At 49.7% G+C, this 14,478-nt stretch overlaps 1 protein-coding gene across 1 annotated transcript in view; it reads left to right on the top strand.

The window, feature by feature from the left end:
- Positions 1-567: 567 nt before the first annotated feature.
- LOC310777248 (ephrin type-A receptor 4-like) overlaps positions 568-14,478 on the top strand; it is an 88,927-nt gene continuing 75,016 nt past the window's right edge. Inside the window, 3 exon segments of the mRNA XM_083637552.1 lie at positions 568-688; positions 2,416-2,483; positions 6,584-7,247. Coding sequence (XP_083493678.1) covers positions 592-688; positions 2,416-2,483; positions 6,584-7,247 — 829 coding nt within the window. The 5' untranslated portion in view covers positions 568-591.

Raw genomic sequence — 14,478 nt, forward strand, 5'->3', positions numbered from 1 at the left:
TCCAAACACATGGAAATGTAAGCGGCGCAGTGGAAGTGCAATACACACACACAGACTTCCCATTCGTTGTCACTGTTGACTAATGGGACATTTCCCCCCGCTGTTTAGTCTAGTCACATCAATCGGTGACTCGATTTGTCTTGCGATAGCCGTTGAGTAGACTACTTTTACATTGCTTGTTCTGTAAGGCTATTTGTAGCTACAGTTAGTATGACACAACGTGCAAAAAATGCCAGGGAGAAATGGTACCTCACACAATCCTCGGACTATAATAGTGGCCATTCGCAAATGATGGGTTTGGTATAGGTGGGGCCGGGGGTAGTTAATGATTATTTGCCCCCCTCTTTCCCCGTCCACTGCGTTTCCTATGGATTGGGGGGGGGGGCGCGTCAGAGCTCTGGTCAGAGCGCACAGAGTAGACCCGCCTCCTGGCTGTGTGCGCTCGGTGCGTCTCTCTCTCCACTGTCCGCTTCAAACCCATATTCCACTGGGAAAGAGAGAGAGGGAGCGAGAGGGAGAGAGAGAGGGAGAGAGAAGGACCTACACGAGCAACGAAAGAAAAGAGGAGAGAAAAACGGGGCAACAACACAAATGGCACTCATGGCAGGGATTTTGTTTACGGCCACCTCTTTTCTGCTTGGGATTTCTACATTTGTTTCCCCGGCACGGATATACCCCCCAAATGAAGGTAAGGTTGATGAGGGGGGAAATAACTGCGGCGGACTTTTGACTTCTTCATCCCCGAGCCGTGTGTGCGTGTGCGCCGCGGAGCTTCCACTCCCGTGTGCCCCTCCAGTCTCTGGTGCGTGGAGCGGAGCCACTGACAAAAACACCGCGGTCACCTTTTACGCAGCGACTTTTGCGGGGCTTTCTCTGCACGAAACTGGAATCAGAAGTGGCTGTCTGAATGTGCATCGACTGTTTTGGTCTTGCTCGGATCCTGCCAGCTGCTGAGAGCCTGCACGGGAGCAGGAATAGCCCAGGCTACTTGTGGCCCCGATTCGTGCCGTGTTTTCTCCTGGTATGGAGAGAAGGTCATGCCAAAGCTCCGTTCAAAAAAAATCTGGCAATAATGTTGCCTTGCTCCTCGGACATTCATCGTAGAACATGACTGAAGACCTTTTACGAACCCGTCGGAGCCACTCGAAAATTCGGCAGACATTCAATTCACCAAGCAGCTCTTTATTTGAAATGCAATTTCAACTTTGATCACTGGTCACACTGTGTGTTTTGGTGGAAGGTGATGTGGGAATGACAGGCAAACCAATTCTAAAAGTTAATACGTAATCGTAGGCTATCAGTAGTACGCCGATTAGGCTGTACGGCGAAAGTGTCTTCAGTTAGCCTATCTGTATGCACTTCGGCTGAAAAAGGAAAGGATTTTGAATGTATGATGGCGTGTCGACCTCAATAGGAAATAAATCGGCATGTTTCGAGATTGGAATAGGCTATCGGCGTCCCGGGGCTCAAGCGTCCAGTTTCCAAATCTCACCTAGGCCTATAGCCTACCTATTATAGACATTAATGAATCAGGTTAGGATACTTTATTTTGCTTGAAAAACCATCTCCAAAATCTGTTGGACTCCATATCTGTCATGCTTGGTAAAGCAGGGCAGTTTGTCACAACACATGAGTCCAGTTTAATTGTAACACACTGGCTATTTTTCCAATTTTTCATGTGGACCTGCTAGCGAGTTTATTAATTTAGACCAATTAACACATCAATTCAAAACAGCCTCCAATGAAATATAAATTGGTGTAGGCCTATAGCCTACTTCAAACATACTTCTTCAAACAATCGCTCAGCATATTAATCCCGAATGCGTCATGAGGTTAATTTGTTTTTTCTTGCTGAAAAAATTGAAATGTTCTCAAGTCAGTCAGCCTGTCAGCCAGGGAATTTAACATTCATTTTCTTTCTCTTTGGACCAAGTTCATCAGACGGCTCGCTAATTGGTTTCGATTAAAATAGAACCTTCTGAGCAAGTGAGAAGTCGCATGACAATATAATAACGGAACAGAGGATGCAATTGCCATTTGCAGAAAACCGTTTTGCCTTTAAGTTGCCAGCAATCAAACAAACTGCAGAAAATGACCCCTGTGATGCAAAGGCAATTGCGCATAAGAAATGTTTTCTGCGTTTGTTATCATTTTTAACACTCACTTAACTGATTACTGTCTCTGCTATTATCTCTGTAGCCTAGCATGCAGAGAACATTTACATACCACAAAAAGGCCTATTTCCCTGCCTGATGATAAACCACCTCCATCAATTTAATTACATGCATTCAGGTTATTTTATACAAATCACATTTCATCTTCAGTGTGTCAGACGAAAGTGGAATATATTTTGCCAATGCTATTGTTTATATGGACAGAGTGGGACTGCTCACTTCTCCCACTCTTGTTTTCCAGTCACGTTACTGGACTCCAGATCTGTACAGGGGGAGCTGGGCTGGGTCGCAAACCCCACAGAAGGAGGGGTAAGTAGCCTGTTTCTTATTTTTATTTATTAATTTTTTAGAAAGTACGCCCTTATTAGGAAGCATGGTCTCCCATGGAGTATCAAATAATACGATATTATTCCCTATAAGCAGCGGCTCATAAAAGACCCCCAAATATAGGCTATACACATTCGGCCCTGAAGGCTCCTGTGTTTAAGATTTACTCCAAATGATCCAAACTGGGCACTTTTGTTGTTGATGATTTAGTATTAAATTGTAACTGTCTGTACTAGGTAGGGATAGAATAGGTTTAGGTTAGTGATTAGAACAATAATTCATACACATTCTCTATTTGGGATGAATTGTAGTTAACTAAATTATGGTGAAATTAAACTACAGTCTTCCTAATTTTGTTGGATCGACACCCTCTTCCAGAACCCCTGGGGGCCATCGCTGGCCTGCACCCCACTTGAGAACCATTGGTCTATAGGCAACCCCCCACCCCCCCTCTCTCTCTCTCTCTCTCTCTCCCTCCTCTCTCTCTCTCTCTCCCTCTCTCTAACCACTCGGCTGTAATGGTCAGATGCAGGGCCGATACTGCAGCGGGCATCAGGTTTCCTGAATAGACGCTGGATTGAATCGCTCTTTGTGGAGAAACTTTATATCCCTTTCCCCCATTGAGTCGAGGAGAGGGAGAGGGAGGGAGGGAGGGAGGGAGAGAGAAAGAGAGGGAGAAAGAAAGAGAGAGAGAGAGGGATAGGGAGAGAGAGAGAAAAAGAGAGAGAGAGAGAGAGGGAGAGGGAGGGAGGGAGAGAGAAAGAGAGAGAGAGAGATAGAGAGAGAGAGAGAGAGAGAGGGACTTGGCAGCAGAGAAAGGGCCCACTGGACTGGATGAATGAAGAGAAAGGGCAGTGGGTTTCAGCTTGGATCAGGCTATAAAGCGATAGACACAGAATGCACCATCCCTCCGTCTAATTGGGATAATATAGTGGCTCTGATAAGAGAGGGGTAACGGGTTGGGGGGGGCAGGGGGGGGGGTGCTAGGTAGGGCCCCCGGGGGCCACAGCCATGCCATGGACGTCAGTTGGGTAATGCACTTGCCTTCATTTAACCTATAGACCTAATTTAATCGTTTTTTTTAAATCCGGGGAGAGGATGGATGAAAAATGGCCAGAAATGTTTCGGAAGCCATTATCTAAAAATATCACATCATCACGAGAGCATTCAGGAGCAAAATGTTGCCGGCAATCATTTATCACACTGAACGACCAATAAAAAGCGGGGGCCTGTAAGGTTTGGTGACAAATTAACACAAATTAGTAACAACCCATAAAAATGAACCCAGACTCCCCAGAGCACCCGGGGACTCCATCACCTCATGCAGCTGCTGTGGGGCTTTGTCGCTGGGGTTTGTTCGGTGCACTTGGTGCTGTGGGGCTTTGTCGCTGGGGTTTGTTCAGTGCACTTGGGCCGGTGCCGCGCTCAGGTCGTCCCCTCAGCCATTTGATCACAAACAAGTGATTGACGGGGTCCTGGCAGCACCGGCAAGGCTGCATTCAGCCTCTCATTACCACCAATTGGCCCCATTCTCCCTCCTCCCTGCTATCGGGGGAAAGGTGAGGTCTTATCTCAGGGCTGCTGGATTTCCACAATAAAAGGAGGGGTGGGAGGGGGAGGGGGGCGAGAAAGCAGAGTGGAACGGAGCGATAGGCACTGTGTGAAATCATAGGGAGCGATAGGTAATGTCTGAAATCATAGGGAGCGATAGGCACTGTGTGAAATCATAGGGAGCGATAGGTAATGTCTGAAATCATAGGGAGCGATAGGTAATGTCTGAAATCATAGGGAGCGATAGGTAATGTGTTAAATCATAGGGAGCGATAGGTAATGTCTGAAATCATAGGGAGTGATAGGTAATGTCTGAAATCATAGGGAGCGATAGGCACTGTGTGAAATCATAGGGAGCGATAGGTAATGTCTGAAATCATAGGGAGCGATAGGTAATGTCTGAAATCATAGGGAGCGATAGGTAATGTGTGAAATCATAGGGGGCGATCGGTAATGTCTGAAATCATAGGGAGCGATAGGTAATGTCTGAAATCATAGGGAGCGATAGGCGTTGTCTGAAATCATATGGAGCGATAGGTCATGTCTGAAATCATAGGGAGCGATAGGTAATGTCTGAAATCATAGGGAGCGATAGGTAATGTCTGAAATCATAGGGAGCGATAGGTGATGTCTGAAATCGTAGGGAGCGATAGGTAATGTCTGAAATCATAGGGGCGATAGGTAATGTCTGAAATCATAGGGAGCGATAGGTAATGTCTGAAATCATAGGGGCGATAGGCACCGTCTGAAATCATACAGCTGCAGCTATGCTTAGTGTTATCTGCCGTACTCGGGGGGGGGGGGGGGGGGGGAATACCGTTACGGCTTTAAACCCAGATTGTTTACGATAAGGCCTCAAATCAAAGCTGGCAGTCTAACTCATATCTAACCCATATCTTCCCTGTGTCATTATTACTCTGTGCGCTGGTTTTTCACTGAACGGGCCGAGCAGATACGACAGAGCCAAGGCTGCTGCAGCTCTTGTTTACAGCCCATCTCAATCACACACTCTGATTTAAAAGAGGTTGTAGAAAAAGGTCCGCTCTGAGCCTCTCAAGACGCTGCTCGTGTTTGCTCAGCGGCGCTCTTGTCGAGAGGGGAACTTTATCATAAGTTAAACAAACATTCACAACCTCGGGGGGTGTGTGGGGGGTGTGTGGGGGGATGGAGTGTGGGGGGGATGGAGGGGGGGGGTGTGGGGTGTGTGTGGGGGGATGGAGTGTGGGGGGGATGGAGGGGGGGTCCGTGTCAGCCTCTCTCTCTCTGCTGTGAGTTCATAACAGCAGCCGTTAACATGTGCGGCGGTGGAAAACGTGTCCCATGCATGCAGATGGAAAGCAGGCCCACATTAGATCATTAGCATTGATTTTACAGACCTTCACTCTTTACATTCCTAATCCCTGTTTTTCTTCCATTCCTTGTTTTTCTTCTTCTCCCATATGTGTGTGTGTGTGTGTGTGTGTGTGTGTGTGTGTGTGTGTGTGTGTGTGTGTGTGTGTGTGTGTGTGTGTGTGTGCGTGTGCGTGTGCGTGTGTGTGTGTGTGTGTGTGTGTGTGTTGTGTGTGCGTGTGTGTGTGGGTGTGTGTGTGTGTGTGTGTGTGTGTGTGTGGGAGTCGTCAATACAGCCCCCCCCCCCCAAGTAATTGAACAGTAGTCTTCTTTACTGAAGCAGAGAACTTAATTACACATTTCCCTTTTCTCACAGTTGAAGAGAAGCCATGAATATTCATCTCTTTATGGTTCTATATTAGGCCTTAACAAGGCTATTAGGCACCATTCATAAAATATGCACTAAGTTTAGCCATCAATTAATTGGTCTGCCGAGACATATTGACTATAGAAATATTGACTAATCTTCCTCTCGTGCATTTTTCTTTAAAGTCTCGTTCTTCTCACGCATTGGATCACTGTTATGTGTGATATTTATTTGATCATAGCCCTTTTTTATCATAGCAGATGATTCTGATATTTATCTGGTGGTCTTGTTCAAAGAAAAAAATCCCCAAACTCTTTTATAGCATTTTCCTAACGCTCGTGAAATGAATTGAATGTCGTAAACTATGGTTTTGGGACAAACTCAAAATAGGTCACGTGTCAGGGCTCCATGTGACAAGAGTTAGCGATATGTTTTCATAAGTCTGAGGAGCAGAGACTAAATTTATTGTTTGGTTTGCAGACTGAAAAAATAAGAGAATAAAATAAGAATCCAAACTCCAGAACGGCCTCAATAACTTCTGACAGGAGGCTCAGGACGTAGAGCGGGTTTGTCCACTAATTGCTTTGGACAAAATGAGGTCGGTGGTTCGATCCCCGCTTCCTCCAATCCGCATGTCGAAGTGTCCTTGGCGCAAGATACTGAACGCCAAATGGCTCCCGATGGCTGTGCCAGCACCCTGCGTGTGGTAGCTTGCCGCCATCGGTGTATGAATGTGTGCATGAATGGTTGAATGTGCCTAGTCATTGTGAAGTGCTTTGGATGAACTCTATAAATGCAGGCCATAACATCTCTCTCTCTCTTGTCCCGTCTCCAGTGGGAGGAAGTGAGCATTATGGACGAGAAGAACATTCCCATCCGGACGTACCAGGTGTGCAACGTCATGGAGCCCAACCAGAACAACTGGCTCCGCACCGACTGGATCCCGCGCGGCGGCGCCCAGCGCGTCTACATCGAGATCAAGTTCACCCTGCGAGACTGCAACAGCCTGCCGGGCGTCATGGGGACCTGCAAGGAAACGTTTAACCTGTACTACTACGAGTCCAACAACGACAAAGAGCGCTACATCCGCGAGAATCAGTTCGGCAAGATCGACACGGTGGCCGCCGACGAGAGCTTCACCCAGGTGGACATCGGCGACCGCATCATGAAGCTGAACACGGAGGTGCGCGACGTGGGCGCCCTGACCCGCAAGGGCTTCTACTTGGCCTTCCAGGACGTGGGCGCGTGCATCGCGCTCGTCTCCGTCCGCGTCTTCTACAAGAAGTGCCCCTTGGCGGTGCGGAACTTGGCCCAGTTTCCGGACACCATCACCGGCGCCGACACCTCCTCGCTGGTGGAGGTGCGCGGCTCGTGCGTGGATAACTCGGAGGAGAAGGAGGTGCCCAAGATGTACTGCGGGGCGGACGGAGAGTGGCTGGTTCCCATCGGGAACTGCCTGTGCAACCCGGGATACGAGGAGCGCAATGCGGAATGCCAAGGTAAAGAACTGACGTTTGTTCTGTGTGTGGTTCTTTTTTGGGAGGGGGGGGCATTGAACCGCCTCTATTCATATATCACTCTCTCCCTTCCAACGCCGTCTTTTCATACTTTTAATACTATACCTCTTTATCACCCCCCTCTCCTCACTTTGCCCCTTTGTCTCTCTCCCCCGTGTTTCTCTCTCTCTTTCTCTTTGTCCTCCTCTCCCTCCTCCCCCTATTCACCCACCTCTCACTCCTCTCACTGCTTATTTTCTCTCTCTCTGTGCGTCCCTTCTTGCTGCTATCTGGCCGGGTGATGGAGGCCATGATGAGCCCGTCCTCCCTGCTCCTCAGCGCGTCTCTTCTTGCTGCTATCTGGCTCTGGGCTGATGGCGGCCATGATGATTGTAAATGGAGTAATTAGCGGGTCCGCCGGGAGGTGTCCTGCAACGGGATGTGTCCCGAGGGGACTGGCGACACCGCGAGGAGGGTAGAGCTCAAACTGCTTCGCAGTGTCTCCCTGTTTCCCTTATTGCCCCCGCCCCCCCAACCCCCCTCCACCCCGCCCCCAAACCCAGCAGCCCTTTCACTTATTCCCAACGGGGCTGAAAGCTGGGAAAGCGAGATAGACGGCTTTAGCGGGGAGAGAGAGAGAGAGAGAGAGAGAGAGAGAGAGAGAGGGTTTATCATTCCAGGCAGGTATGGGGGAGAAGTCAGAAAATACACAGCGGTGAGATGGAGTTGAAATGGCACTATTTGGTAGGGGTGGGAGGGGGAAAGAAGGCCATTTTGGCTGTTTATTGTAGTCTCTCCTCAGCGCCGCTGTTTGACGAGCTTTTCAGGTCAGTGTCGACTCTGTCGAGGTGCCTGCTGTTGCCTGCTCTTTTCAAATCACGAGCATGATATAACTGTCAGCATACTAATGAGCTGGAGAAATCACGAGCATGATATAACTGTCAGCATAATAATGAGCTGGAGAAATAGCCTTGGAACACACATCAAACATCAGAGCAACAACCTGCCAACACAGGCCCGTCCACGTTTTATGCTCTCACAGATTTCGGGCCAAAGCTCTTTACCTCAGATGGTGCCTGGTGGTGGTGATGGTGCCTGGTGGTGGTGATGGTGCCTGGTGGTGGTGATGGTGCCTGGTGGTGGTGAGGGTGCCTGGGGTTTTTCATAGACTTGACGCCAGCTTTTAATTTGCATGTCTCAAACAATGTGTTGCACACAGCAGCTGTTTTGTGTAGATGATGCCTCGTGCCGAGCTGAGGTGAGGCTTGTCAACTGGCGAGACAAGGCGGGTGGCAATTCTGCCAGGCAGGTTTATTGGTACCCCCCCAACCACCCCACCCCCGCCCCAACACACAGAAAGCAGTGGGCTGCTCCAGCGTGGGGTCAGAGGCTGGGCACGGGTGATTAACAGGGGGACGGACCACTCCACCTCTCTTAATTTACGGGGGGAGCCTTTATCTCGGAGGACTAATTGCATGACAAACAGGTCTGGTGATTTAGGGTTAGCGCTGGTGCTTTGGAGGTGGGGAGGCACAGGGGTGCAAGTGGTCACAGATGGCTCTGTGTGTGTGTGTGTGTGTGTGTGTGTGTGTGTGTGTGTGTGTGTGTGTGTGTGTGTGTGTGTGTGTGTGTGTGTGTGTGTGTGTGTGTGTGTTGTGTGTGTAAAGGGGTAACGTTTCGGCAGTAAGAATTTCCTTGGAATCCTGCCCATCTCCCCTGTTGCTGGGGTTTTAGATGGCTCAGGCCAGGTTTCCCTCCCCAGGGTGGGCTTCAAAGCAGCAGAGAGAGATGGAGAGTTGAGAGAAAGAGACCAGAGGGGTAGGTAGCCACAGAGACCAGAGGGGTAGGTAGCCACAGAGACCAGAGGGGTAGGTAGCCACAGAGACCAGAGGGGTAGGTAGCCACAGAGACCAGAGGGGTATGTAGCCACAGAGACCAGAGGGGTAGGTAGCCACAGAGACCAGAGGGGTATGTAGCCACAGAGACCAGAGGGGTAGGTAGCCACAGAGACCAGAGGGGTATGTAGCCACAGAGACCAGAGGGGTAGGTAGCCACAGAGACCAGAGGGGTAGGTAGCCACAGAGACCAGAGGGGTAGGTAGCCACAGAGACCAGAGGGGTATGTAGCCACAGAGACCAGAGGGGTAGGTAGCCACAGAGACCAGAGGGGTAGGTAGCCACAGAGACCAGAGGGGTAGTTGAGCCACAGAGACCAGAAGGGTAGGTAGCCACAGAGACCAGAGGGGTAGGTAGCCACAGAGACCAGAGGGGTATGTAGCCACAGAGACCAGAGGGGTAGGTAGCCACAGAGACCAGAGGGGTAGGTAGCCACAGAGACCAGAGGGGTAGGTAGCCACAGAGACCAGAGGGGTAGGTAGCCACAGAGACCAGAGGGGTAGGTAGCCACAGAGACCAGAGGGGTAGTTGAGCCACAGAGACCAGAGGCGTAGGTAGCCACAGAGACCAGAGGGGTAGGTAGCCACAGAGACCAGAGGGGTAGGTAGCCACAGAGACCAGAGGGGTAGGTAGCCAGAGACCAGAGGGGTAGGTAGCCACAGAGACCAGAGGGGTAGTTGAGCCACAGAGACCAGAGGGGTAGGTAGCCACAGAGACCAGAGGGGTATGTAGCCACAGAGACCAGAGGGGTAGGTAGCCACAGAGACCAGAGGGGTAGGTAGCCACAGAGACCAGAGGGGTAGGTAGCCACAGAGACCAGAGGGGTAGGTAGCCACAGAGACCAGAGGGGTAGTTGAGCCACAGAGACCAGAGGGGTAGGTAGCCAGAGACCAGAGGGGTAGGTAGCCACAGAGACCAGAGGGGTAGGTAGCCAGAGACCAGAGGGGTAGGTAGCCACAGAGACCAGAGGGGTAGGTAGCCACAGAGACCAGAGGGGTAGGTAGCCACAGAGACCAGAGGGGTAGGTAGCCAGAGACCAGAGGGGTAGGTAGCCACAGAGACCAGAGGGGTAGGTAGCCAGAGACCAGAGGGGTAGGTAGCCAGAGACCAGAGGGGTAGGTAGCCAGAGACCAGAGGGGTAGTTGAGCCACAGAGACCAGAGGGGTAGTTGAGCCACAGAGACCAGAGGGGTAGGTAGCCACAGAGACCAGAGGGGTAGGTAGCCACAGAGACCAGAGGGGTAGGTAGCCACAGAGACCAGAGGGGTAGGTAGCCAGAGACCAGAGGGGTAGGTAGCCACAGAGACCAGAGGGGTAGGTAGCCACATAACGTAGGTAAATCTTCTCTGGAGTAGCTCTCTCGAGCGAAACGCACAGCCGTGACCTCTCCTGTTTCAAGTTAAAACGAGAACACTGATCTTTGTCATAATTTTGCGTTGCACTGCAACTTCAAGATGCCAACAGCAGCAAGGTTCCCTTATCTCTCCTATTGAATTTCAGCAGAGGTAAATAGCTGTTAGCCTCCAAAGAGGGCCGTAAAGGCTCTGGAAAGAAACCTCCATTTTATATGAGTAATGCTTGTGTGGCTGCGTCTGCCAGCCTTTGAGCAGGCCATATTGATTTCAAGCCAATATATCCATTAAGTTCACATCTTATACGGCATCTGACTTGGTTTGTTTAAGTTTACAGCGCGCCATTAGTTTAGAGGCCAATATATATCCATTCCATTCACTTTCAGCTCGGCACAAATCACTCAGAAACGCTGGATAGAAAAGCCATCCATAAAGCGTTACTGCTGTTTCTGCCTTTTAACACATCGCTGCAGAATCAAAGCTGGACGACACCCAACGTGTAGGAGTCTCCATGGCGGCCTGGGGGCGCTGGCGAGGGGGTCAGACCCAGTGTTTGAAGGGTTAAAAGGTGGCAGCCACTGTCAGTCTTCAAGTGCACTGATGAGCTGCTTAATATTCCCCCAGTGAGACACAGGCTCCTATACACCTATTTCACATGGCACCCCAAAGCAGCCATTTTGTGTCTAAAATGCAGGAAGTAACACCATATAAGAAATTTACGGCGTTTTTATATTGTGTTACTTCCTGCAATTTAGACACAAAATGGCTGTTTTGAGTCTAATGTAAAATATCCGTATGAACATGTTGACTAAGGGATTGAAATGGGGGGAGGATTGAGGGACGCAACAATTCTAGATTTTGAAGGTGCGATTATAGTCTGAGAGGGGGGCACAAATCACGGTTTCACGATTATTCATTCATTTGTTTCACAACACTACGGATCTCGCCCATGTTCTTATGTGTTTACAATACATTTGCCCTACTGTTAGTAGATTGGTTCACTACGTTTCCCATACACCCTAGGGGTTGGTTACGTTTTGCCGTCTGTGACTAGGAAGTGAAGTTGTGTTGTTGAAATAAACAAAGGGTGATCTTTTAACTCTTCAACAGGGAGTTGTCGCGTTTCCCTAGTCTTCCACAGCACCATAATGTCTCTTTAAATTCCACCGTACCATAATGTGTAATGTCCCTTTAAATTTGCGGTATGTGACAACCAGGAAGTGAAGTTGTGTAGTTGAAATAGACCCATTTGGAGTGCACGTCACAGGGTTAGTTGCGCACGCATCGCGGTAACCGAAACTCTGAGGAAGCAAGTGAAGCCGGAAAACTAGGGAGATCCCCGGAACACGGGAAAAAGACGTCTTGTATAGACGCTGGACTTTCCACTAGGAATTATGAGGATGTCCGGCAGTGCAACTTTGGCCATGTAGTTGGATCCTAGACCCATCCTGACAGTGACTACAGGTCAGGAAACCTCACCCCATTGAAAGAGTTAGCTTGTGTAAGATAACTTGTCTGTTGCTGGCAAAGCTTGGCAGCTGAACCGCTACGCTACCTGTCACTTTCTACAACCAGTTCGGCTCCGCCCACAAAATACGTAATCGCTGTTTACAAACATAAAAAAGTGTATAGCTTTTTTGTTGTTTACCAATTTGAGCGATTTAAGAAGAGAGTTCAGTCCAAAGAGAATATAGCGGCGATTTTAGGTAATGAGTTGGACAACTTTTGTTTATGAATGGAAAACTTAGCATAAATTAGAATAATAGAGTGACTTTTGAAACACAAATGATTTTTTTTTTAACGTGATTTTCAGAAAACGCTTGTGAAGATTATCTGGCCGAACACAAATTTCCACTCTCATAAACCTTGGTTAGCCACAGAGCTTATTTCATGCATTTAACCCAAATCCCTATTCTAAAATCCCATAGCCTTGTCCCCTTAAGAACCAGCATGGCGGCAATTTCTGAGTAAGCCTACAAAAATACATCATCCTGCACGGACTCTATAGTGAAATCAGTTCATCGCTGCATCCCTCGGGGGGTAGAGCGAGTAGGTGTGTGTGTGTGTGTGTGTGTGTGTGTGTGTGTGTGTGTGTGTGTGTGTGTGTGTGTGTGTGTGTCTGTGTCTGTGTGTGTGTGTGTGTGTGTGTGTGTGTGTGTGTGTGTGTGTGTGTGTCTGTGTACACAGTTTGTTCTATAGTGCTGTCAAAAAGAAGGATGGATAAGTTTAATAAGTGTGTGTATGAGTGCGTCAGCTACATACGCACACACACTCGTCCATGTGGCTTGAATTTTCTGTTCGAAAGTTTGCTGGGGCGCAGACAAGCCTAATTGTGTGTGTGTGTGCGTGCGTGCTCGCGTGTCTGTATGTGTGTGTGTGCGTGTGTGTGTGTCTGTGTGTGTGTCTTGCAGGCTTGTGTGTCTCTGCTTGTCTTGTGTACGTGCAGGGTTACAAGGGCACCTTGGCCCCTGGTTCCCAGCCCAGGATGAATGGGGCTCTCCTCCATCATTGTTTGGGGCAGCAGCGAAGCCGACTGTGGACGGCAAAGCCGGGGGAGGGGAGAGGGAGTTGGGGGGGGCGGGGGGGGGGGGGGGGGGCGCATGAGGGGGGAGGGCGACGGGGCACAGAGGGGTTGTATTCTCCTCCCCTGGCAGGGGTCAAAGGTCGTCCCCTTCTTGCATCCATCTTACTGCCGTGTCTGACAGGGTCGCGGGTCCAGGATTGATTAAGACGTCAGGACTTTGACAGCTGTGTGTGCTGGAGGTGGGGCAAGGGTGCCCAGGGTGAACACACAGGGCCAAGGGGAGAGGGGCACCAGGGCCACCAAGGGCCAAGGGGCCCCTGATCTGAGGACAGGCGACTCTGTCTGTTTGCATTTGGATCCCTTTCCCTTAACACCCCCCCCCCCCCCCACACACACACACACACACACACACACACACACACACACACACACACTCTTGGGGATGGGTGGGGGTCAGGATGGTCCCTCTCCCCCTCGCTCCTCATCTGGTGAGGGGGTCCCTGCTGCGGAGGGGGCGGGCTGGGTCCTGCTGCGGAGGGGGGCGGGGCTGTTGATGAGCTGGTGAGAGACAGAGGGAGGGGGTGGAGTCTAGCGGGGGCCGTGTGTTGTCCGTACGGGGGAAATCGTCATCATCATTGGGCTTATTTCTGTCACTGAGTGAGGGGGAGTGTTAGAATGACAGAGTGCTCTGGCTGCAACTCTGCACTATATGTGCAGTAATGATGATAGTGTGCAGTTATAGGAGAATCAGCAGATTTTGTGTGTGTGTGTGTGTGTGTGTGTGTGTGGTGTGTGTGTGTGTGTGTGTGTGTGTGTGTGTGTGTGTGTGGGTGTGTGTGTGTTGGAAGCCTCCTTTATTGGCGCGTGTGTGTGTTTGTTGAGGGTATAGCTTGGTTGAGGCGCGAAGGTGGCAGACGCTTTTGACACCTCGGACTGCTAGTTCATGGTGAGCTGTTAACCGCCACAATATGGCTTCAAGGACAAGGATCAGGTTGGAATTTGGGTGGAGGCTTTTATCCCATGTGTCTTAACCTTTTGATTCTTTGTATTCCTTATTGATGTATTTATATGTACGTACGTAACGTACGTCCGATGTTAGTTAACACGATATCTGAGGAACGGCTTAACGGAATTTCTTCCAATTTGCCTCAAACGTCCATTTGGACTCAAGGATGAACTGATTAGATTTTGGTGGGTCGAAGGTCAAGATCACTGAGACCTCACAAACGCCATTTCAGCTCGGTACATATATCTCAGTATCACCTGACGAAATTTCTTCACATTTGGCTCAAACATCAAAGTCTGGACAGACCATGCATGTGGGACTGCTCACGTGTTTGGTGGGGGCATATATCCGCGGTGCGGTCCGTTCTAGTTTAGTACTATATAAGAAGGCCTATTATTACCCTTATAGCAGGAGTCAAATTCTAAACCATGGAACTGCAGTTTATATAGTATAGCTTT

Source organism: Poromitra crassiceps (genome assembly GCF_964638095.1).
Source record: "Poromitra crassiceps genome assembly, chromosome: 5".
Classification (NCBI taxonomy): Eukaryota; Metazoa; Chordata; class Actinopteri; order Beryciformes; family Melamphaidae; genus Poromitra; species Poromitra crassiceps.